We start from the raw sequence: 27,434 nt of genomic DNA on the forward strand, positions 1-27,434 counted from the left end.
AAATCAATATCAAAATTCACTTTACTTCTGTATTTTTGTCTTGGTAACCCAATATTGGGAAGATTCTAACTCCCACTCAGTAGTTACAATCGGTAATGGGCACACTTCAATTGTACAGAGATTTCTGGAGAAACTTTATGATGAGATATGCCCAAAAAATTAACTTGGCATTAAAGGTCAATGTATTGGTGACTGAATCATAACTTAAAATTTGGTACCTAACACCTCTAAAGCTATGCATTCTTTTGTCACATTTTTAAATTTTAAAGATAAGTTAACCATGACTTCCATTTCTAACAAAATCTGAAAATCTTACTTCCTCAAGGAAATGTTGGTCAAAATATAATACTTTAAAGTGTAGCGCTTGCAAGAATGTAAGGGATACAAAAACAGAGAATTGCATAGGTTCTTGTATATAAAACACTTCCTTGGTCGGGGTTTGCTTAAGAAGGTACTTGGGTTTAGCTGCCACACCAGAATAAAAGGCTAAGGACTTAGGTGTCTGAGTTACAATGGAGACCTTCTCATAGAAAGGCCCAATTCTTTAAAAGTGCTCAGCCTCTGAGACTTAAAAAGATGTATAACAGGTCCTGGGGGTGGGGGGGAGGTTGGTACCAGTGGGAAGGGGAAGGATGTAGAGAAAAGGTGTAGGTAAATAAATATACTGTGTACACAGTATGTAAATGGAAAATGAGACCTGTTGAAACTACTACAGGAATGGGGAGGGGGGGATAAAGGAGAATGATGGAGGGGGTGAATTCAACTATGATATATTTGATACATTGCAAGAACTTTTGTAAATGCCACAATGTACTCCCATGCAGCACAACAAAAAAATGAGGTGACATTTTAATAACCATGGGTATTCTGATTTTATGACAATAAATGCAAAATTACAATGAAAAAATGTTTTCTTGCACAAGCAGTACAAAGGAAGTATATTAATCTCAGATATAAATAAACACCTGAGTACCATCTGACTCAACCAAGAAATTATTCACATCATTACAAGCATGTAACTTATTGGTGATTATTTTTATTTCTTTCAAGACAAAAGTGAAACAATGAAGGCCTGTGTCAGATCTCTGTTCATTATCAGCAGGGTAAGGAACTTCTATGCTGAGGTAATAGTTTTGTTGTTACTGCTTTTGGAAGTACGTGAGTTTGAACTCAGACCTGCCAGGCAGGTGTTTTTTGCTTTAGTTACTGTTTAGATAATGTCTCTGCACTTTTTTGTCCTGGAGAGCCTAAACTGCAATCCTCCTATTTATATCTACTGCATAGTTGGGAAGACCACGTGTGTGCCACCATGCTAAACTGTTTTGGTAAGATGGGGTTCTCACTAACTTTTTGTCCAGGCTAGCCTCAAACCACAATCCTCCCAATCTCTGCCTCTCAAGTAGCTGGGATTACTGGCATGAGCCTCTGCATTTAGCCCAGGTAATGAGAATTAGATAGAATATTTATCTGCTCAATTTTTGTGCTATTCACTACATAACCACTACAGACACAATACACTTTCAAATTTCATCTGCATTACTAACATTTTCAACATCACTTTTTTTTTTTCTTTTTTGCAATCATGGTCTTTAAAGTCCCAATTTTGATGAGTTTTAATGTTAGGTTTGGCCTTATGCTATTATTATTATTATTATTAGTTGATGGTAGTGGGTCTGAAGTTTGAACTCAGAGCTTTACTCTTGCAAGACCACACTTCAAGTCCATTTTGCTCCAGTGGGGCTAGCTGAGTGGTTCAAGTGGTAGAGAACCTGCCTTGCACGTTGGAAGCCAAGCTCAAAACTCAGTACCACCAAAAAAAAAAAAAAAAAAATGTATCATTTGCCATTTTGCTCTGGTTATTTTGGAGATAGGATTCACGAATTATTTGCCTAGGCTGGCGTCAAATTGTGATACTCCCGATCTCAGCCTCCCAAGTAGCTAGGATTACAGCCATGAGCCACTGGTACCGGCTCCAGGTCTGTTAATGACATTTTCTCCTTTATTCTATCATTTGTGCCTTTTGAGATTCAAATCCTGGCCCAGGCTCACCAATCTTCCTATTACTGGAGGGGCGGAGGCTCCCATAGCTTCCCAGTTTCCATGCAAAATCACAGGTCCTTGAAACCCACAAATGAGAAAACATTTCAAAGTGTCTCAAAACGAGACTCACAAGGTAGAAGTTTTAGCAAGGTTCTATTTTAGCATAACAGGATAAAGTGGGGAGAAATGGGGGAAAGAAGGGGAGAAACATTTCCTGCTCCCTTCACAGGAAACTGGAGTAAAGACCCCTCAATACCACTTTCTTAAATTTAGACCAAGACTTTCAAGAATGGATGTTTGTTTTTAGATGGTCCCTGAACTTAAAAAATATTTTGCATTTTTAAAGAGTCCCTCACAAACAAAAAGAATATGCAACAGAGATTACAACCCATAAAATTTAAGAAACTTACTAATCAGTAATTTTTAGACAACAAACAACAAACCAAGTGTTTGTAGTGTTTTGTGATTCTATGAGATAAATATTCCCTACATGGCTGACTTCCAAGCTACCAACATGGCATAACAGAAAAGTATGACACGGGGGAAAATTATGCAGTAGCATACAATTACACAGTATTTTGACTATAGGGATATAATAGAAATAACCCTCCCAATACAGGTAATAGTAAAAAATAGTGAAGCAATTAAAAGTAATGACTTTTGAGTATTATTACCTTTGTTTTGAATTTGATTTAATTAATTGTAGCCTTACATAATTTAAAGTTTAATAGTAGCTATGTTTAACAACCAGCTTAAAAAATTCCTGAAAACTTAAGCATCTCTCAGAACTAGTGTGAGGTGATTTGAGCACACCATTCTGCAAGGTTGCACTTATAGAGATAAAGGCTACACACATTTCCCTTAGATAAAACCCCACTGTAGGTAACATCACACTCTCAAAACTAATGAAACACATCAGGAATCTATCTACCATGGCAAGAAATAAAGCAAGCAGTAGAATAAAATGCTCAGGAATTTTGTAAATGTAATTATTATTTAATGAGATAAGAAAACAGCTGTGTATAAAATGACTTTAAAAGTCAAAAAATGAGCTGGGCACTGGTGGCTCATGCCTGTAATCCTAGCTACTCAGGAGGCAGAGATCAGGAGGATCTCAGTTTGAAGACAGTCCGGGCAAGTAGTTCATGAGACCCTATCTCAAAAAACACCCAACCAAAAAAGGGGTGGTGAAGTTGCTCAAGTGGTGGAGCACGTCTAGCAAGCCTGAGGCCCTGAGTTCATACCCCAGAACAGCCAAAAAAAAAAAAAAAGCATGATAAAGATACCACCATAAAAGGTCAGAAATAAACATAAAATACATGAAAACTTGCAGATATACATTTTTCCTGGATATTTAAAGGGACATAATAATAAAACAACAACAACCCAGGCAATAATTTAATTTTTGTATTGGGCTATCATACGGTAATGATTTGAAGTATGACACTAAGTTAATCATCATCTTAGGCTGCCATTTATCTTGAAATCTTGCATCCACTTTTATGGGATTTGTTTCCTTCTTAATGAACAGTGTTCATTTACTTCTCTATAGTGTCAGTACTCCCTACCCCTCTGGAGTCTTCAATGTTTATGATATCTTTCCTACTATTAACTTGATTTTTAACTGACACAAGTGAAATCAGATTAATAAAGGTTGGTTGACTTTCATACAAAAAAAAAAAAAAAAAACAAAACCCTATGTACAAGTCCTACAATCAGAAAGTTAAATATAACAGACAAATAACCCAAATTACCTAATCTGCTTCCATTTCTGGGCATTGCCATGAAGGAACCAAGGCTTCCTCCAATAACACTGTGGGGTCTCCGCAATGGGGGTTTCTTGAAAGACCCTGTGTACTGATGGAGGAAGGAATGCATGCTATGAGACGTTGGCGGTCTGCCATTCTTCACAATAGGTTCTGTGGTTCATGATATCCAATTATTCCATAGTCAGCCCAAGATTCAGGATCACATGAGAAGGATTGAGAAAGCAAAACAGATTTAAAAAAAAAACAAAGAAAGAAAAGGAAAAGATGTAATAGAGATCATTACATTACACCTGAATTCTTTGGCTATTCATATCAAATCATAGAGTTAAATCATTTTCATGAAAAATACTTACTGAAGATACTTTAATATAAATTAATATACTTGCCAATTTGTTTCTTCTGAATCAAAATTGGTTAACAATGACAAAACTACTAATAAAACCCACAAGTATTTATCTATTTACTTAATCTCAAGATTGTTTCCATACTAATCTTCCATGTATTGATTACCTAGTAAAGTGCCTTATAATTAAGGAGGTTACACAATATAAAAGTCATAATCCTGAACTAAAGGAACTTATATCTCTATTGAGAGACATCCAAACAGGTATGTCAATTGATGAATAAAATACAGGTACCCAAGGAGGCTCTGACATTACTGCCCCAAATTTGGAATTTTTAACATAAAGTCACTAAACAACAACAGACCCATTATCAAGCAGAAGCATTTTTAAAATATAATACTTAGAATTTATTTAATTATAAGTAGAAAAGAATCTGAACAAGACATTGTTTCAATTCTTTTGATATAACTCTAGAAACAGAACTGCTGGGATATATGAAACTCTATGCTTAACTTTTTGAAGAAATTAGATGAATTAATTTTTGGTAATTTAAAAAAATAAGCATTTAATATCTTCCCAATAAAAAGAAATGTGATATGCTTAGAATTCTTTTTCCTTGTATTTTAGAAATAATATTTCATACTTCCACTTATTAATTTTTGTGCAAAAATTTAATTTCATATTTAAGTAAAGCTGTATTAAGTTAAGGCTGTGTCTTTAAACCACCAAGTTTACCAACTTTCAGCTTATTCGCATATACTGATTACAAATTTAGGACTCACCTTTCCTGGATTCAATCCATCTTTGAATTTGCAAACATTCTCTAGTTAAATAAACACACAATATAATTTGACTTACATGAATACCTCAAATTATATTTGGAAGGCAGAGGAATATGCACAAGTGAGACTCTCAGTGTATATGAATAACCCAAGGTATCATATGCATTATAATTTTCCCAAGATGTTTACAGTAATACAACCCTGTATGTGTTCTTTTCATTTGATTTGTTCTAGAGTATGCATGACAGCCATATGCCTATACACAATGTAAGAATAGCAGGATTATGATCATGCATGTGACTGGAAAGGAAATAAAAAATTGGCCCAGAGAAAATTTACTCAAAGAAATTATAAACTATATTCCTCCTACTCCTTAAGCTGTATTGTCACTAACTGGCACTAGACAAAAATCATTTTTGCTTCATAAGCTGATTATGTTACTTGTGAGTAAACCATTTAAATAATATATTCTATACACATTCATTACATCATATTTTGACATAGACTGTGTGTGTGCATGCACATATATATGAGTGGGAGAGAAAGAAAGAGAGACAGACAGACAGACCTATCTTAGGAGCTTTTTAATGCTAAAAAAACAACAACAACAACAAAAAACACTTCTCAACTCTATAAGGAAAAAAACCTTCTGGAACCAGTTATCAGGCACTGATAGGTGACCAAAATGACTTAGAATGTGTGTCAAATCTGTTGGTGAAATCCATATTATAACCCAAAGGCAATAAGCAGAAGCAATTATGGTAGTCTATGCTACCACTAATTTCTGCAACCCAAAGAATCAATGTCTATTATGATATCTTTAAGTATTATTTAAATAATTTAGGTCAAGAAGAGACAGAGCTCCTATTTTCCTTTAACTACTTGATAAAGTTAATACTGCAAAAAAAGGAAGTTTTAATAAAATAATATATATGTATATATGCTACTTGAACAATATTAGATGTTCAACATGTCAAAATTTATTACAAACTAAGCATGTTTTAAGACAGCTAATATAAAGTATTTCAGAAAATATGCAATTTGTCTAAAATATCAATGAGTTGTCCAAAAAAGTAGGTTTATCTTTGATTCACAGCTTTTAAAAACAATTTGTCTTATACTCAAATACTCATTAAAAATCTGAGGGGTCGGGGGATGGGGGGAGATATGGCTCAAGCAGTAGAGTGTCTGCTTTGCAAGCATGAAGCCATGAGTTCAAACCCCAGACCCACCAAAAAAAAGAAAAAAATCTGAGGGGTCACGAGGCCAGGGCCCGGGGAATCATGGCACCTGGGCTTTTTCCTCGATTTTCCTTCTTCCCCCACTGCGGTTCCCGGCCACCACTGGCGCAGAGAAGTCAACACTGAGGTTGTCAAAAGCCACAGGGAAAATGGTGGGAACTCCCCGTTGCCACTGCCAGAAAGAGTAATCTGTGGCTTTTGTTCTTTGCTTAAGCCACCTGTTTGGCTTCAATACTAAGCAGCTGCATTACCTATGTACCTCCTTTTAACTATAGTAATCAGTTATGTACTCTTATTTGGAATTAACAGGAAGAGTACCTCTCTACTCAATTCTATTCACACAATCACAGATAACTATGCTAAAAATCAACAGCAGAAGAAATGCCAAGAAAAGGGCATCCCAGCATTATGAGATATTCCTATTAGTGAAGTAAACCAAATGCTCTTTGTTGCAGCCAAAGAACTTTACACCAAAAACTGAGCTGTGTGTAAATACACCAACACCAAGCGCTAATTTATTGTAAGTTTTTGGCAGAGTAATTTGGACCGTAATTATATTGATTGTGTCTATTAATATTCAGTGTCAAGATGTTAAAAAAAAATGAAGATTTATCTTCTTTCAGAGTAAGTTAAATAAATATTATAAATGTTTTCAAAGGAGTTATTAGTGGACAGAATAAATAAAATACTGCTGCATTACCCAAAGAGTGTATCTGAAAAGCCCACCAAGATGCATATCATGCTTACTTTACCTGAACATCATTAGGAAACATACTGGTAAGACTCTTCTGTCATAAGAATGAACACACTGGATTAAATTAACACCAGTAATTCGATGGTAGTCTGAGAGAAAATTAGGATTTTAGTCCATGTACCTATCGTATCTTCTTACAAAAGGGATAAATTAAAGATTATAAAATCACCTTTGGGATCTGGGCCAGATGCAAAAATTTCCCCTCCTACATATAATTATATCAAAAATATTATTATTTTTAATTTCCTTCTAAGCTCATTTCTCCTCCACCCATATTAAAAACTAAACAGTCGATATCAAGGAAAGCTTTAGAAAATCCAAAAGGGGCTGGGAGAAGTGCAGACTTTGAGGCAGAGACACTTAGGCTCTGCCAAAAGTGAGCTGGATAACCTTGAGTAAATAATGACCCTTCTGAAGAAAGGAAGTAAGTTATCTGAAGTCTGGGTGGATAAACTGACTTATTCAGTCATACAACTAAGTGTTTCAGTATTGTCAGTGTATCCCAAATCCCAAACCATGACTTGTAACTTAAAGTAAAAACCCTTTTCCATTATACCTCGCCCATTTTCACAACATAAGCATTTACATGCAACAGTAGAGGTAAGGGTGTTCGTGTTTTTGTCCAACTACCACAAATCTAACAGCAAAATTTCAGACACAGGCAAAAAATACTCTGCACATCCTGACACCATTAGCAGTAAGCTCCTTCCTGGTTATTACAACATCCCTAGGATTATTTTGGCTTTGAATTTGTAGCCCTGTTCTAAAACTTTCACCAAGTTTGCATTTTAATTCATTCAGTAAACGCTTTTTATTTTATATTAATATCTACATACTACTACCTTGAGTTGTAAAAAGCACTGAAGAATGAATGAAATACTGTCTACCTGCCGTAAGTATTCTGACTACTATGGATAAAATCTGTGGTAAACATTAGAAATTAGTAAAATTCACTAATGCGATAAACTGTAATCTATGTAAATAATCAACATGCACATGGAATGTTATAAAACTATGATGAAGCTACAAAACGGAATTTCACAAATTTCCCATCTACTTTAGTGTTAACTCAGATTACAAGAATAATAAAAATTTTAAATGTTAATTTAAAAATATTTAACAATTAGGATAATATTACGTAATGCAATCTTATTTATAAGCTAGTAAAAACAGAAAGATATATAGGATAGTATAAGTCATTGGGGTGAAGCCAGGTACGGCAACACTTTTTGAGTGACAGTGGAATATTCCAATAAGTAATAAGCATATAAACACTATATGGTCATCTGTTTCCTAAGAAACCAGGGAATGAGGAAAAACAAAAGAACACTATTATGAAATTATCTGGACAGTCAATTTACATTATATTTATAAGGTAATTAAATGGGGAAAGTACCACCCCTATCCCAAATATTTACCGTTGTCCTTGCTGCTGTTTTCTTCAATAGTCATTTGTTCAGCCAGTTCAGATAATGATTCATCAATTGTCTGACTTCCTCGAAGTGTGAGGGATAGCCTTCTCTTAAACTTTTTCATCCTCCTATCAATTGAAGGTGGCTTGAAAAATTCTAAAAGTAAAGAACATACACAAAAGCAAAGCTATAATTATTTTACTGCTGAAGAAACAAGTCATTCTGGATTTACTGGGAATCTTCAAAGTAGGAAATGATAAGGAATTCTCACTTTTGACAAACTTCACAAAACTCAACCCTTTGCTTAAAAACATGTACCTGCTCTGGTCAATGCTGTATTTATTTGGCATCAATAGAAGAACAGGAATTTTATGTAAGTAAACACTGAGAATTTTTTTTTGATCCCCAGTACCACCAGAAAAAAAAATGTAGCTGAAAGTGAGACTTCAAACGTAATAATTATAATTAGAAGGACTGGAAATGTTCTTAAAATGCATTTTCTAAAAACCAAGTTAACAAAATATCACCACTATTTTGATGCTTTGGTTCTATAACAAGTCTCAATCATCATACAGGAACCAGTCAGTGGTATCTTCAGATAAAACGGAGGCGGGGGTGGGGGGGTGGGGGGGTGGGGGGGCGTGCGGAGAGGTGAAGGGGGAGGATGAAGAATGATGTTTGCATCCCATTTTCATATTAGGAAAAAATGCTCAAAGCACTGACCCAAGTCAAACAAATTACAACAGCAATAAGACTTAAAAACTAAAATTACCATTTACCTACATAAATGAATGGTCTTATAGCAGAGACTTATAAGTGATGAAATAAGGTACTTGCTGCCAAAACCAATTCTCCAACAATTTACCTATAATTTCTTTTATAAATTGTTCTTTCTGACTTATGATGAACAAGTTGTAAGGTGCCCAAATAAGAGTAAGGGCATCAACAACTGTCCCATGCTAAAATACATGAGTTTTACTATCTAGCTGTTTGTCTGTTTTTCATCTGTTTTGCTTATTTCCTTATTCTAAAGCTCTAAGTAGCTGAGTATGCTTAACAGGTGATTTCTGAATAAGACAGAAAGGTATTATACAATAATGTTTGTTTGCGCAAAGGCTGTGGGGAAGGTAGCAAGTACAAATGTTAGATGATAGTTTGATGTTTTACTTTCTTCATGCTACTTATTTACTACATTTTTAGGAAACCACTATAATAAAAACATAAAATATAAAACCACATACATTAAAATAGCAAGAATTGCAATTTACACTCTAATAAGATCTCTTCATTACTCATAAGCTCCAAAATAAGAGATGCTCTTTAGAAGTCACTGAAAAACTCTCATGCCATATCTTGGTTTAGTCATAACGCCAAAATGACATATTCATGCCACTGAATTTTCTATTAACATCTTTTTGTTTATTATTCCTCTTTCCAGTTGTCTAACCTGCAATTAAACCCACCTGTGGTGCTGTATTTCTTAGTTCCAGAATTTCCACTTGATTCTTTTCTACAAATTCTAGTTTTTTAGTGAAATTCTTATTCTCAGCATCTATTTTCATAAATAGGTTGTAGTATTTTAAAGCCCGTTTGTAACCCAAAAGTCTGCATAATCTGTGGCTCTATATCTATTGTTGACTTTTTTCTCTTGGTTTTGTTCTATTACCTAGCAAATTCTTGTTGGATGCCAGATACTGTAGGTAAATACACGCATAAAAATGTCAATGGAAAAACTAGAGACTCTGGATGCTGTTATCTTCCTCCATAGAGGATTTAGTTTAGTTCTGGTTTGTTTTGTTTTTTTAAGCAGGCAATCAGATTAGGAGGAGACCAACAGATCAACTCAATCCAATCAGGGATAGAGTCCTTGAGATTGAGTTTGTCCTCACTTTTATTGTCCTTACTTTTATTGTATGGCCCTTGAAGAGATTCCAACTGTAAACCTATGGTCCTTAAAACAACAAAAAACTAGTGAAAGTTCCATTCTGTTGCTTTTTCCATGCCTCTTATACCCTGCTTATACCCACATCTCTTATACCCTTTTATCTTCTTACCCCAAAACACCTTAAGATTTGGAAAACACAAGAGGAAACCCAGCATACAAGGTGTGTTTCCCTTCTCTCCTGAAACTTGACTCCTCAAGTCTTGACTGATTCAAAAGTTCTATAATGCCTTCAAATTTTTATTTCCCTAGCATTTCTAGTAGTTTCAGCAGAAGCTTTAGTCTTCTAAGTTACTCCAGCAGAGGTAAAATGTAGGCTTTGATGTGGATTAGAAAAGGCAAATATATGTATTCCATCTTGCCTCCTTACAGAAGGCAGCTAGAAAACTTGAGTAGACTCCACCAGAGAAACCTGTTACCTGTAGAGATGTCCTAAATTTTATATTCTTCACTTCTGATAGTCATCCTTTATCCATGACATTTGTTTAAACATACTAGATATTTAATGTGAACTGAGCTGTCACCCATCTACCCTTGTAACAAACTATAGAAATGATCCCTGAAAGTATACTCTTTCATCTATCTACCTTTTTGTTTCTGTAAGACACCTCCCTTTGTAAGATTCTGGAATAATCCTGTGTAGTAAAAGGGTAACTCAGCAGGCTTATAGTGCTGAAACCATGCACATTCTGAAGAAAGGATTCACCTGTCAGAGACTCCTGAAAGATCACCTATAGGCCCTTGGAATATTCTACCTGATAATAGTGTCTCTGTATACCTGAGACTGGATCATACCAGACAATTTTGTTTCAATGCTAGTAATCAAACCCAGGGTCTTATACATGCTAGACAAATGCCCTACGACTGAGTTTATTTATTCCCCAGCCCTCATAGCAGATGATTTAAATTAACAATGTGAATTATGGTCAATGTCTGATTTTTCATATGATCAGTTTGACTTCTAGGAAGAGAAAAGATAGGGCAGACTGGAAAGTAAGTATCTTAAATCAGTTAGATAGGCATTTCATGTTTATGAGATCAGATCATCTAACTGATCTCCACTAAAAGTCCTGGATACAAAGACTCAGGTAAGCTTCTCTAGGTGATCTCTTTTGCACAAGCTGCCAAACACAATTGCTGAAAGAATTAAATGCTGCCTATGCCATTCCAATAAGAGGACAACTGGAAGCTCATGTCTGGTTTTTCTTGGGCTCCACCCTATATGTGTTTTCCTCACTGTTGATTTTAGTGTATATCTTTAAGCTGACATAAATCATAACAATGAGGTTAACCACTGTTCTCTATTCTATGAGTCTAAAAAGTCATTGAGCATAATGATTTGGTCTTGGGAAGCCCTAACATACATGCTTCAAGAAATCCGTATTTCCAAGCAAAAGCTCCAAAGAACTGGTAGCTCATAACTAGCAACTTTTTGGACACCAGCTTTCTCAAATACAGTCATATGACCAATAATGTCCATCCAGTTACAAAGACGTCATCACTTCAGAATCTTGGCATACCATTTTTGGAAGTTTGCTGACCACAGAATCTACCTATTGTTCTGAATAACAAATAAGGACAAAATAACAAAGTATAACAGAATGTTTTTATAGAATTAATTCACATAGCATACTAACAGACCAATTATATATGGATTCAGTACCACAGCACAGAATTAAGCTATCCAAAACAGCAGCCAATAGCCAAATGTGGCTAATGAGTGTGTAAAAAGTGCTTAGTACAAACTGAGTTGTACTGCAGATGTAAAATAAACACTGACTTTTTCAGACATAGTATGAAACAAAAAAGAATGTAAAAATATCTCAATAACTGCAGTCAAAATCACAGAAAAACAAAATATAATAGCAGTTGCCAGGCACCCGGGGAAGGATGGGAATGGGAAATTACAGCTTAAGGGTACAGTTTCCGGTTTTCAAGATGAAAAGCATTCCAGAGGTGGATAGTAGTTATGTTTATACAACATGAACTAACTTAAACCTAATGAACTATACTCTTAAAAATGGTTAAGATAGTAAATTTTGTTACCTGTATTTTTAAAAACTGAGAAATAAATTTCAGTAGTTTAAGACAATAATAAATGTTTATTATCTCACAAAAACTTAACTGTTCTAATAACATGTCAAAATAGATGTATGTGTAGGTAAATCATTACTAAAATTAACTACCTTTTTTCTTTAAAAAAAAAAAAAAAAAGAAAAAAGAAGAAGAAGAAAAAGAAGTTTTTAAATATGCCGTCCAAACTTTTAAAAACTCACATACAGGCTACCTATCATATTTCTATGGAACATGCTGGTAGACAGCATCAAGTGGTTTTAAGTGGTTAAGAAAAAGAATGAAAAATAACATAAACCTTAAGCTTTGCTTCATACAGTGCATGTGTATCACAATGTATATTAGGGAACATTCTATATGTTTATAACTCAAATAGTACATATGACCCTTGTTTTGTTACCAAAGAATAAAGAAAATTCCATTCTACAAAATAACTTTAAAAGATATTTTTATACATTTAGATATAAGAAAGATATTTCTAATTCATAAAGCAGGAGAGAAACACTTTATTATAAAGCTAAATATCACCAAATTTTCAAATAAAAGCACATTTTCAAAAAGGTCCTATTTTTATATCCATGATATAAACTCTAATTTCAATGAGTAAGCCCAGACAGTAAAGAATTTCATCACCACAGCCTAAATCATTGCTTAAATTTTTTTTTCAAATTAAATAGATTCCTTAACATATCTATCTTTAACTAGAATTATACTCATCAGCTTTTTTCATTAGCTGAGTACAACATTAAAATAAAAACATCTTTTGTGAAGTAAATCTGTATCAGAATTAAGGTGAATCTTCATTGTTTATCTTTTTTTTAAGACAGTGTTAAGATTACTGACTTCTAAAAATCAAAACTATTTCACAAAGTTGAATAAAAAATTTCACTTTGGATTGTTAGTTATACTATCAATTTTATGAATGGTAAAATAGGTTAACAATGCAATTGTGGTTAAGGTTTAAATTTTAAGCTAGTTTAATTCATACCACTGAAAAAAGTCGTTTTCACATGCAATATGAACATGTTACAGTTTCAAATGAGCCTTAAAAATTATAGATAACCAGTTTGGAATACAAACTGGGTTCTGCCACAGGAATTGGAAACACACACACACAAACACACAGTTTTCTAAAAAGACAGAAGCTATGAATATTCCCAACTAGACACTCTGACCTTTCACTTGTAAAAATGTTCTTAATACTGCCTGCTTGGTACTTTCAAAAAGAAACCCTTTGGAGACAAATTTACTTTGTATTTCAATGATCATAATAAAGGACTTATTAAAATGGCAATTACTGTTTATGTACAATTTTGTTACTTATTCAGAAAAAGTTAAAAGGGTTTTTGCTTTTAAAATGTCTTAATGACTTCCTTTACATAAATAAGCAAAATTTACATGTAGAACAGAGCATTTTGAAGCTAAAATTAAAGTCTTTAAGACAATTCACCAAAAGGCAAATTAATGTTTTCCTACTTAGTGTTATTGTCTTTCTAAACATCATGTAATAGGGCTTCAAAATAAAGATAGCTTTATTTCTTTGTAACATTTTTTGCAGCAACTCTGCCTTCAAATGAAACTTAAGCTGAACTCATTAAGTTCATGTAAATAAATTTTCTACTACTTTTTCCACAATAATTAAACCATGATAAATAATGAACATTCTGTAGGACACTTAAGCCAACCACACAGAATAAGGAATAATCAGTAACTTTGTTATTTGCATAAAACACAAAGTGAAAAATACAAAATACTGACAATTAAGTGAATTAAAATTTCCATCACACTTATAGGTGTTTTCCTACAAATTCTTAAATACCATTATCCTTTGCATTCCATTGATAATATGAATAGTCCAACAGACAAACCAAATAAAAGAAATGTTAAAAGATTTTCCTCTATTCATAAACACCACACGAGAAAGACAATGTAACGGTACTGTAACACTTGAGAGGCAAAATGTCAGAGAAAGAAGAACCAAGATCTCTCTATGGCAACCAGTAAATTGGAAAAGCAATCAGAATCAACTATCTTCGAACTCTAAAACCTGACTGGTCACTTAGAATAACCAGGACACTGCTTGATGATGAGAGGGGCTATCTTGGTAAGACAGTCACATATGCAAACCAGCATCTACCATTCCCCATTCCTCAACCCTGCTATAGCAACAAGGTTGGCAGCCTACATTCCTACAGCAGTTGTTTGGTACCAGATCAGGCAATGGGCAACTTTGTCGTCCAAAAATTCAGTGGCATGTTTTGGTCAGTCTGACAGATAGGCACTGATGCAGATGCTTGTCTTTGTTAAGGTCCTCTGTGGGGGATGGGGAGGACTGACCCCACCCCCCATCCACATATATTGCAAAATTTAAAGAGATAACACCTTTCTTTTAGTCACATATGTTAATAACTCTGTCAGGATGACTACAAAGATAATGCAATAGAAACTTTAGTGGATCACATATGACAAGACATACAGTTTGCAAAAATAGTCTGAGAAAGTTATGCATGGCTAGCAACAGACCTCCATTAGCAAGAAACACCTACTGGGAGAATGGAAACTTCCACAGTTAAAATACATTATAACACTTACAATGTCCTGGTCTCAACAAATAATTACAAAGCACACAAATAAGAAAGTAGGTCCAGTCAGGTGCAGTGGCTCACACTTGTAATAATCCCAGATACTTAAGAAATGGAGATGAGGAAGATAGTGGTTTGACCAGCTTCAAGTTAGCGAGACCCCGTCTCAAGCAATAAAACTAGGCATAGTGGCATGTAGCTGTCAACCCAGCTACCCAGGAGGCTTAAATAAGAGTGTCTGGACAAAAATACCAGACCTGACTCCAAAAATAACTAAAAAGCAATAAGGACTGGAGGCGTGGCTGAAGTGATAAAGCAGTTGCCCTAACAAGAACAAGGGCCTGAGTTCAAAAAACACCAACACCACCTTAAGATAGTCAAAGTTATCTACTCTGAGGAATAGGAAGAAAATCAAATATAGCCTGAAACACATTTGGAGCAATATCAAGGATACAAATATTGGCACCATAGAAGTACTAGAGGGGATTTGAAAAATGGGGACAAAACTTATTTTGAACAAAATAGCCACAGACTTCCAAGCTCTGATGAAAAACATGAATGTACACTTCTAAGAACCTAGTAAAATCCAAGAAGAATAAACACAAAGAGATCCCCATTGAGACACTTTGTACTCAAAAGTATAGAAACCTCAAAACAAAGAAAGTCTTGAAACAGGAAGGGAGAAGCAAATTTACTTGCACAAGTGCTCCTCAATAAGATTAACAGCTGAAGTTTCTCTAGTAACTATGAAGAACTGAAATGGCATACTTAAAAGTCTGAAGAGAAAAACAAAATGTCAACCAAGAATTCTATACCCACCAAAAACTATCCTTCAAAAATGAAAGAGAAATTAAGACATTTCTAGGTAAACAAAGGCTGAGGAAGTTTGCCACCAGTAGACTATTCTACACGAAATGATAAAAGAAAACTTTGAAATACAAGGAAATAAGAAGAAATATATAAATACCTATAAAAGACAGTGGTATTACTATAGTTCCTTCTTTTTTCTGTATGATTTAAAAAGCAAATGCACCCTGCAAAATTGAGGGGAAGAAATAGAAATATATAGGAGCCAAATATTTATATACTATTATCTAAGATGATATTCAAACAGGTTTATTGCAATTTTAACATCTTAATTACAACCTCCAAAGTAATTACTAAAATATTTCAAGAGTAAAAAACATTAGGAAATCAAAAAAAGGCAAAAATTGAGGAATAAGAAATAAGACATACAGAAAAAAATAGCTAAATGGAAGAAGTAAGTCCTTCCTTATCAGCAATTACTTTAAATGTAAATACACTAAATTCCTCAATTATGGCAGAGTTTTGGAAACTGAATTTAAAAAGAAAAAAAAAACATGGATTCATCTGACTGCTGTCTATAAGAGATGCACTTTAGATTACAAAGACAAAAAGAGAGTAAAACTAAAACAACAGAAAAAGAGGGGCTGGCAGAGTGGCTCAAGTGAATTCATACCCCAGTCCCATCAAAAAAAAAAGAAAAGATAGATTCCTATATTCCATGAGAACAGTAACCAAAGGAGAACTGGGGCAGCTATGTTTTTGTACGATGAAATACAATAAAATTTTTTTAAAAGGAGACAAAAGACATTACATATTATTATGAGGGTCAGCACATTAAGATACCAATTATAATGATATCCATACCTAACAACAGAGACTTGAAAATTAGCAGAATTGAAAAGATTGTTCTACAATAATAACTGTAGACTTCAATACCCCACTTTCAGTACTGGATGGAAGAACCAGACAGAAAATCAATTTAAAACACTAAAGAATTTGTACTATATACTTGGTATATTAGATTTAACAGACATAGATAGAACACTTTCACCTAACAACAGTAGAATACACATTCTTCATTCTTCTCAAGTGCACACGGAACATTCTCCTGGACAGACAACAAGGCAACAAAAACAGGTCTCAGTAAGTGTTTTTGTTTCTTCTTGATTTTATTTTTTTTGTTTGTTTGTTTTTTGGGTTTATTTTGTTTTGTTTTGTTTTTTGGTAGTGCTGTGATAAAACCCGTGACTTTGTGCATGCTAGGCAAGCACTCTACCACTGAGCTATGAGGTACATCCCCAGTCCAAGTTTTTTAAGAACAAAAATCATATACAGTATCTTTTCTAGTCACAATGGAGTAAAACTAGACAGTTTTAACAAACGAAGAAATCAAAACAGATATAATATACCTTGAGACAAATTGAAATAATAATACAACATTCCAAAATTTATGGAATACAGCTAAGTCAGTGCTAAGAGGATATTCATAGTTGTAAAAGCACATTAAAAGAGTATCTACTTGCATAGCATGTGCAAGGCCCTGGGTTCAATTCCCAGCACCACAATAAAATTTTTAAAAAGATCTCCAACTAATAACCTAACAGCACGCTTTACATAATTAGAAAACAGCAAACTAAATCATTTAAAGCTAGCAAAAAAAAGGATATAGTAAAGAACAGAGATAAGTAAAACTGAGAATAGAAAAACAATAGAATCAAAAAAATCAGAAGTCCATTTTTTGAAAAAGATAGTCAAAGGAAACAAATGATTAGCTACATTAAGAAAATTAAAAGATAAGAAATCCCATCCACATACTAACCAGGTCTGACCATGCTTTGCTTCTGAGATGAGAGGAGATTGGGTGAGTTCAGGGCAATACGGCCACAGACCAAAAAAGATAAGATGTAAATAACTAAAATCAGAAATGATTTATATAGAAAAGAATTGTAAGAAAATACTAGGAGCAACTGTGTACCAGCAAATCAAATAACCTAACAAAAAGAACAAACTCCTAGAAACATAAAGTACCAAAACCCACACATGAAGAAAAGGACAATATAACTGAGGAGAATGAATCAATACAAACACTTCCAACACAAAAAAGTCCAAGACAAGATGACTTCACTGGTGATTTCTAAAGTAAGAAATAACATCAATCCATTTCAAATTATTACCAAAAACTGAAGAAGGGAAAATACTTCCTAAGTCATTCTGTGAGGCCAGCATTACCCTAATAATGAAGTTAAACAAAGACATTATAAGAAGACCATAGGCCAAGATCCTTTAAAAATAAAGATGCAGAATTCTTTAAGAAAACACTAGCAAATTCAGCAGCATATTGAAAGGATTATACTTATTAAGTATATGACCAAATAGGTATATATTCCCATGAGTGGAAAGGTGGTTTAGCATAAGGAAAATCAACATAAAATACCACCCTAAGAGGATGAAAACAGACCACATGAACACTGCAATTGCTACACAAAAAGGATTTAAGAAAATTCAATACCTTTTCATGATTAAAAAGAAAAAAATCACTGATTAAACAGGAATGAAAGGAACTTCCTCAAGCAGATAAAGGCCATATATGAAAAACTTACACTTAACATATTAAATGGTGAAAGGGACTGGTGGAGTGGCTCAAGTGGTAAGAATGCCTGCCTAGCAAGCGTGAGGCCCTGAGTTCAAACCCCAATTTCACCAAAAACTATAAATAAATAAATAAATATTGAAAGACTTTCCCCTGAGATAAGCAATGAGGTAAAGATGTCCACTTCCCCCCACTTCTATTTAACTAGTAGTGAAGGTTCTAGTCAGAAAAAGAAATAAAAGGCATCAGAACTCAAAAGAAGTAAAACTATATTCACACATGACATAATCTTTTATGTAGAAAATCCTAAACTCCACAAATAAAAACTTATCAGTACTCATAAATTTACTAAGTTCTAAGGTACAAAACTGATGCCTAAAAAGTGGTGCATTTCTATAGGTTAGCAATGAATAATACAAAAGTAAATTTTTAAAGCAGTCCACTTACAACAGAATCAAAAATTATACACTACCTAGGAATAAAATTTAACCAATGTGGTGACAGACTTATATTCTGAAAACTATAAAATATTGTTGAATCCAGTTCAAAAAACCTAATAAAATGAAAAAAGAAAGATATAAATCTAAGCATTAAAGCCATCAAACTTTTGGGGAAGGGGTGGCGAGAGGGGCGCGAAGGAGTGGGGCAAGGCAAGACAAATACTTTAAAACCTTTGTGAATATAGAGACAGTAAAAAGCTGGGCCTAGTGGTACACACCCATAATCCAGTACTTGAGAGGCTGAGTCAATGAGGTTCGGAGTTTGAGGCCAGCCTAGACTACATAGTGAGACCCTATCTCAAAGAGAGAGAGAGAGAGAATATCTGCAAATCATATATCTGATAAGAGTATATAAGTCTCTCCAGAAAGAACCACAACTGAACAACAAAAATAAGTACCCAGTTTAAAAATGGGCAAAAGCTATGAATGTTCATTGTACAAGTATCCAGTGAGCACAGGAAAAGATGCTAAACATCACTGCTATCAGAGAAATGCAAATCAAAACTACAATAAGATACCACTTTAATACGGCTATTACTGAAAGAAAAAAGAAAAAAAATAATAGCTGTCAATGAGGATGTGGACAAATTGCAACACTGTTCCCTTGCTGATGGGAATATAAAATAGTGTAGCTACTGGGAAAAACTGGTGGTTCCTCAGAAAGTTAAACATGGGGCAGAGTGTGATGGTACGGGTCTATAACTCTAGATACCAGGGAGGCAGAGAAAGGAGAATCACTAGTTCTACAGGCATAGTTAGTGAGACTCTATTTAGAAGCATCATGCAAAAACAAAACAAAACAAAAAATGTGGGGAGGGGAGATGGGAACTTTGCTCAAGAGGTAGAGTGCTTGCTTCGGATATGTAAGGTCTTGGGTTCAACCCCCAATATCACACAAAAAAAGAGTTAAGCATTGGATTAACCATTGACCCAGTTCCACTCTTAAGGATGTACTCAGGAACTGAAAACATGACTCAGACAGACATTTGTGCACCAATGTTAACAGCAACATTATTCATTAGAATGAAAAGGAGTAAACAACATGTTCAGCAATAAATGAATGGATAAGCAAAATGTGGCATATACAAAATGGAATACTATCCTACTACCAAAAGAATGAAGTGCTAACATGCTACAACATGGACGAACCTTGAAAACATTATGCTGAGGCACAAAAGGACAAATACTGTGTGATTCTACTTACATGACCTATCACAAACAAATTCAGATACAGACAACAGAGGTTACCATGGGTTTTGGGAAGAAAGGTCCCTGGGGATTCAATCCCTAGTGCTGCAAAACAACTAAAAACCTAAACTGGTCACAGAGAAATTTCCAACAATCTTATAAGCATTTTTTGATGTCTCTATCCATCTGCTTTTAAAGATGTTTTTCCACTAACAGTTATTCTATTTTCTTTAAATACATTTTAACACACTGCCTGTTGGACAATAGGTTAAAATAAAAAATATAATTAAAATCTGATTTTAAAATCACCCAAAATGTAAGTACTTGCATCATGAATAATCATCAAGTGACTTGCAGATGATAAGTCCCCACAGAAAGGGCATTTGTTTTAAACAGCTGTTCCTTTTCAGTGAATTCAGAAAGTCATCTATTAGAAATGCATCTGATGTTTTTGACAATAATAGTCTCACTCATAAAGGAACCGAGAGAGCAACTGTAACTACTTGAGGTAGTGTCTCATTTTGATACACAAATAGTTACATACAAAAAGAAAAGAAAAAAAGCCCATTAAAAAGGATAGATTAGAAATAAAATATTAGAAAAATGTGAGACTTATCCTTTATAAACTAATCAAATTCTTTTAATTATGTACTGTAGCTACATTTGTACCAAATTTTCTTCAATTAAAAAAATTTTAATGGTAAAAACAGAAGTTCTGTGAAAGATTAAAAAAAGGTTACTTTTTTAAAAACAATACTGGAGATTATCTTCTACACATGCTCTGGCAATTGCCTCCTATACTTGAAATAATCTCAATAATCTCTAGAGGCTGGTGAAAACTCACTATTCTGTAAAAATTTAAATTCCTCCACTATAATTCAAAAATAATTTTATTTTTTGGTAGAAGGCCCTGTATGTAATAAACACATATTTTACCACTGAACTGTTCTCCCTGCCCCCTAGAATGACAATCTTTTAAGAAAAAAAAAAAAAGTAATAGTATGTTGTTTAGGTAAATAAATGTGTAATAATTTATAAAATGAAAAGAACTGAAATACAAAGTTCATGATAGTTAACAATTAGGGAGAGGCAAGAAGAGCATAGGAAATTACAGATGATGTTTAAGAATTTGGTTTCATAGATGTTAACTATTTTACTGATGTACAGATGTACAAACCTTGCAAGAATTAATGAGGGTATGTCTTGAGCCAAGGATAATGATTAACACAATTCTGCAAACTGGTCAAAAATGTTAATAAGTTTAGAAAAAATAGGAATGAAAAGAAAGACATAATTAAAAATTAAGAGTGGATTAAAAGTCTTAAAGGAGTAATATTTTGATAATAAAAAGGAAACAGGGATAGAGCGAAAAGGACTGATTTCTTTTTCTTAGTCCTGCCGCCAAGTACCTGCATAATCTCAGGCTAGCCATTTAACAAAAATGTCTCCAAAACTGATGGTAGTCAGACAGATTTGCTTTTCCTCCCTTAAAACAAATGGCCTATATTTGGTTTCTTTTGGAAGATTTATCATTTCATTCTTGGCTTCCCTTCTTTCTTGGCCCACCAATACATGTAATACTTTGTCACTATTTTGCCCACAAGCAAAGAACCTAACAAATCATTCCAGCAGATTCGCTTCAACATTAACTGCATAAATAACTGCAACAGTCAGGTTTCACTAGATTACGCCACAGCGACAAAAACCAACTAATCCAAGTAGTTTAAAATAACTAAGATTGTACTCTCTTTTCATGATGCATGACCATTCAGAACTGATTGGGATATCTGCCCCAAGTACGCAAAGATCTCAGTCAAAGTAGCAGACAAAATGGCAAGAGTACAAAGGGTTGAAAGCACAACTGTTAAAGCTTCCATCTAAGAGTAGCACACATTACTTTTGCTCATATTTCATTGGGTAAATCAAATCACATGGCCATGCCTCATTTCAAGTGGGATTTCTACCATATTCCCAAGAAGAAAGACAGAATATACTTAAATAGTTTTCAGTTTCACAATGGTTTAGCATTTAGAGACAACTGTCACATAAAATGGTAGCACAGTGAGTGTGATGTATTAAAAACTGACAATTAGGGGTGGTGAGTGTAGCTCAAATGGTAGTTTCCTAGCAAGTGAAAGACCTTGAGTTCAAACCCCAGTACAGAAAGGAAAAAAAAAAATAGAAAGGAATAACCACATAAAAGTTTTTAAAAAGATGTACCATAAAAACCCAAATAGTGATTTTTTTTTAAGTCAAATACAAACCAATTTTCCATCAAAATTATGAAAGGTAAGAAAACATGGTAAAGTGCTTCCCTAGCATGTGTGAGGACCTGGTTTAGTCCCTAGCTCTGAGGGAAAAAGAGGAAGGGGAGGGAGGGAGGGAAGAAAGGAAGGAGGGAAGGAACAGAAAGAGAGATATCACTTAACAAGTATACAAAAATTTCAAAGAAATATCTACTTTTCTTCCTAAAATCCCAATACCGTAAACAAAATCATTCAAGCTATCTATAGTTAGTTCATCAGCAGAAAAACAAAATAAAGCAGAAACAGAGATAGTAATCTTTGGGACCCCTCCCCCCCAACCAAGGTCCAGGTGTTAAAGGTGTGGTCCCCAGGCTCTGGTGCTAATGAAAGGTGATGAACCTTTAAGAGATGGGGCCTAGTGGGAGAAGTTAAGTCTCTGAAATGTACCCTCAAAGAGAATATTGGGACCTCAGTCCCTCTTTCTCCTTCTTTTTCATACCTGGCCACAATGTGAACAGGCTTCCCCATTTTCTCCCACTGTGATACACTGCCTCCCCAATATGCCCAAAAGCAATAGGGGCAACCAAATATAGACAGAAACCTTCAACACTATGAGCCAAATTAAACCCTTCCTCCTTTTAAGTTTCTAATTCAGGTACTTTGTTATGGTAACAAGAAGATGACTAACACAGTTATTATAGAAGTGTTTGTTTAATTATATTTAGAGGGAGATAGCATATACTGAAGGATATCACAACACAAATGGCATGAAGGCCTATAAAACATACCATGATCTGGGAGTGTGTGTGTGTGTGTGTGTGTGTAATATTACAATCAATATAGTTAGAAGACCTGGAAATAATCTGTGTTGACATTGATACCCTTAAGTACCAATGATAAAAGTACATCTAAGAAAACAGTACTTACTTTCTGGGCAAAATGGAGGCAGAGGGAAAGGGAAGCTTAAAAGTTTAATTAAAAGTAAGGCATGGTTGTCAGAGACCTGATAACCTAAAAGGTACTGTGGTAGAAGGACTGAATTTTTCTCTGGCAGTCTTGTAAGAAGTAGTGAAGATATGCTGGCAAAAATGAGCATATTCAATCTCATTAATAACTAAGCTGGAAAGGAGCAAATCAAACCTCAGGTATGTGACTGTTGAAGAGGTATCCCATATAACCCTTGTTGCCACATTAGGATTTGGTTTAAACATCTCATTTTTTGGAGGAACTTTCAGGTGCCAAAAATTATCAAAATAAGATCCTTCCCTTTTTCAGATAATTTTATAACTTCTACACCATGTTCATTAATTAAAATAATCATTGAAGACCTAGTTTGTGCAAATCCTATTTTAAAAGCTACAAAACTATGTTAAGTCAAAAAAACAAAACAAAAACACCATCACTCTCCTTGAGATAACAAACACAGAAGAGTAACATCAATGCAGTGTAACAGTGACGTATACCCAAACATCTCTGGGACCACACACAAGGACAGTAACAGAATACAGAGAACAGACAAAGGTCTAGCACACTGCAGACACTCAATAACTTCTAAATGATGATGGCCTAATTCTGGTTGGCAAAGGACTATAATTCTGACCAGTTTATCAGGAAGAGTTCAGTCAAAATACAAATACTTTATCAATAATTTTAAGGGAGAATGCAACTTGCTAACCAGAAACTGGTGAACTAAAAAGGCAAAAATATGAATACAGATTATTACAGAAGTGGTAATTACAAGAAGCAGCTTTGAGCCTCAGAGCTAAGGGAAACAAAGGGAAGTAGCTGGAATTATTAAAATACAAAGGCTTGAAGGAGAAACTGGAATCCAGACCTCTGAAGGAGGCACCGTTAGAAGGAGAGTAAGTCCAAACAGCTCAGAAGGGTCCCTGCAAAGCCCAAACCCAGGTCTCTGATGAGGAAATGATTAGTTGATGCTGGTTATCTCTGAAGGGATTATGAGGAAGATTGTTCTGTGAGTGTGCAAAAGCTGCAAATGAGAACCATTTGTCACTCATGTTCCTGACAGGAAAAGCCTAGTTGCTGTGGAGATTACTGAAAAGGAGAAAGTAAACAAGAAAGAGAAAATTCCATGTCTCCTTCCTCATTTTCCTATCCTCCACCAATACCTTCTATTGGCAGAATGTAACAGGCAACCAGCTGCAAAAGAGGAATATAGTTTGTAGGATTCCTGCTCTATACTATAAAATTTAGAAGAATGAGTTTGAAGCTGCAGGAAAATAAATTTTAATGTAATATTTTGCAAATATTTAGTGATAAAATTCTAGTTAAGCAAAGTTGTTTTTCTTATGAATTCTAAGGAAGTCATATAATTAATAAACACCAAAATAAGAGTATTTAAAATTTTAATACTCCAAACTGTTGTACTTTGTGATAAAAACAATATACACACCTTACAAAAAAAAGAAAAAAAAAAAAAGCTTAAGAACTGGAAAAACAAGTAACCCCAAATTTGGCATCTATATGAAAACTTTAAAATCTCACTTATTTAAAAATCAGAGAAAAAGATTAATGTGGATTAGTGAAAGATGTGAATTATTAAAATTTTAGACGAATGCTATTTCGTTACATTCAAACAAGTCACTTTTTCCAGTAACCTAAACCTTAGTAAGTCATTTTAATATTTTTATTGTCTGAAATGTTGTCTTTCTGTTAATATTTATATGTATATTTACTATTTCAAACTTAAATATACTTCAGCAAATCTAGAATGTCATCAATTATAGATCATAACATTATTGTACAAACTATAAAGAAAAATGCTATAAATTAAACTATGAGTTGTGTCCTTTCATGTACTTTTTTAAGTTAGAGAAAAGGACTGAGGGTGTGGCTCAAATGGTAGAGTGCTTGCTGAACAATCAGGAAGCCCTAAATTCAATTCCCAGTACTGCCAAAAAAAAAAAAAAAAAAATTAAAGTTAGCAAAAGAGCTCTCTTACACTAATGTACTGTTAAGGGAATATTACCTCAGGACGTGCTTTAAGTAACTTTTACTGTCAATAGCTACTGTGTTGATTTTTACAGGTATATAAATATTTAGGGCTGGGGGGAGAGTTGACAGTACTAGGGCTTGAACTCAGGGTCTTGCACTTGCTAGGCAGGTACTGTACCATTTAAGCCACATCTTCAGTCCTTTTTGCTTTAGTTATTTTTCAAATAGGGTCTTGTATTTTTGCGCAAGTGGCCTGGACTATGATATCCTATTTATGCCTCTGGCACAGCTAGGGTAATAGGTGCACCCCACACACCCAGCTTTATTGGTTAAGATAGGGTCTAGCTAACTTTTAGCCCAGGTTAGCTTCTATCCATCTGATCTCCATCTCTCAAATAGCTGGGCTTTACAGGCCTAAGTCATTGTACCCACCTATTCTCATTTCTTAGGCTAAAAATGACGACTTCATTTAATAGACAGCCCTGAGGTTCACAGAGCCAGTAACAGTAAAGTGACAAGTATCCCAGATTCTCAAATTATTTCTTAATGAATAATGGTTTCTTAAAATACTATGTTTTATTTTTCTAATACCTTTGTTTACCTTTTTAATAAACAAATCCCTTCTTCTAGAGAAATTATAAAGATTAACCTTAGTCCCTTTCTGTTAATTTCAAATGAGAAGGCTGAATAAGGTCATCCCTTGGTATCGCTGGGGGACTGGTTATAGACCTCTTGTGCAGATGCCAAAATCCACAGATGCTCAAGCCCCTTATTTAAAATGGTGTCACATTAGCACACAACCTACACGCATCTGTTCATTCTCTTTTACTTTACAAGTAATACCTAATATTAATGCTATGTACATAAATAGTTATGTTGTATTGTTTAGAGACTAATTACCAAAAAAAGTCTATACATGTTCAATACAGACACAATTTTTTTCTGAATATTTTCAACCTCTAATTGGTTGAATCCACAGATGTGGAACCTATGGACACTAAGGGCCAACTGCAATTTCATTTAACATTTGCAGGGTTAAAGGGATGGAGGGAATCAGGAGTATGGATAGAAAGAAATTACAAGGTTTCTTTGGGGTTGATAAAAATTTTCTAAAATTATAGTTATTATTATACAACTATATATATAACTATAAAAACATTAAATTGTACACATTAAAGGGGTGAGCTTTATGCTATATAAACTACATCTTCAATAAACATCAATAAAACAATCAACTGAACTTAAAATATTTACATATTAATGAGGAGACACCAAACACAAAGCAGTTTTGGTCTTGGGGGAACTCATTTAACCTTTCATGTACTGAGGGATGGCAGGTTGGATACTAACTAAAATTATTTCCACACCTCCAATCAGATGCTCTAGATGTATCTTTCTTAGCACTCAAGGTGCATTTATGGAAGAAGAAAGGCCTGGGACATTCAATATTAATAATCATGGGCAAATGACCTACAGAAACTATTTCAAGGGACAAAGACAATTATAGAAATGACACAGATATGCCCCTCTATACAGCTAATCAAAGTTTGTATCTCCTCTAGCTTTGAAAGGAAGTAAATATAATGTCATTAGTTAGCATTACTATAATCAATACTCCTAGAACAGAGTTTTTCAAGTGGGATTCCACAGAAGTCTAGGGTTCTATGAAATTCAAGATACTGTGACTTAAAAAAACATAAACATTGTTGTCTCAACTTTTACACAACACAAGATGCTAGAATTCACAGTGCTAGAAGGTGACCATGCAGCCCTACAGCAACTTCTTTGGAAGTTTGGTTATTTTTTTCTGTGTGCTTTAACTATACCTTCCTTACAACTCTCACAGTCAAGTACTAACAAGAAAGGAAAGTATTAGAGAAACTCATTTCAATTTACTTGATCATCTACTCTATGTCCAAAAAAGAAGAAATGAAAATACTTTCTTCTGTGTCTCACAAACGAATTTCAAAACCTGCCTTGAAATACAAAGTTAAGATTAGTAAGTGACTCCCCGCTTTTAAGGAGAGGGCTGGGTATTAGGTCCTACCTCCAGTCTCATCAAATGCTAGGAGAAGCTATAAAGTATGTTCAAGGACCTAAGAGGTCATCGCAAATATGAGATAGGAAAGATAGCCTATGTAAGGATGACACTGAGCTTCTGCAAGTTTAGTCTCAACAAAGTTAAGAGTCTATATCCTCATGAAGTATA

General features: G+C 34.3%; 1 protein-coding gene and 1 pseudogene across 3 annotated transcripts in view; both read right to left on the minus strand.

Moving 5' to 3' along the window:
- Positions 1-27,434, minus strand: part of Cdk17 (cyclin dependent kinase 17) — a 113,434-nt gene that overhangs the window by 48,983 nt on the left and 37,017 nt on the right. For all 3 annotated transcript variants that reach the window (XM_020182993.2, XM_020182994.2, XM_074084167.1), the window contains exons 2-3: positions 8,349-8,498; positions 3,795-3,959 (exon numbers count right to left, since the gene is read on the minus strand). In XM_020182993.2, the coding sequence (XP_020038582.1) occupies positions 3,795-3,959; positions 8,349-8,466 (283 nt within the window). In that variant the 5' untranslated portion in view covers positions 8,467-8,498. The remainder of the gene's footprint in view (positions 1-3,794; positions 3,960-8,348; positions 8,499-27,434) is intronic.
- Positions 10,773-10,859, minus strand: LOC141425991 (small nucleolar RNA U3; annotated as a pseudogene).

Source organism: Castor canadensis, chromosome 8, assembly GCF_047511655.1.
Source record: "Castor canadensis chromosome 8, mCasCan1.hap1v2, whole genome shotgun sequence".
NCBI classification, from domain to species: Eukaryota; Metazoa; Chordata; class Mammalia; order Rodentia; family Castoridae; genus Castor; species Castor canadensis.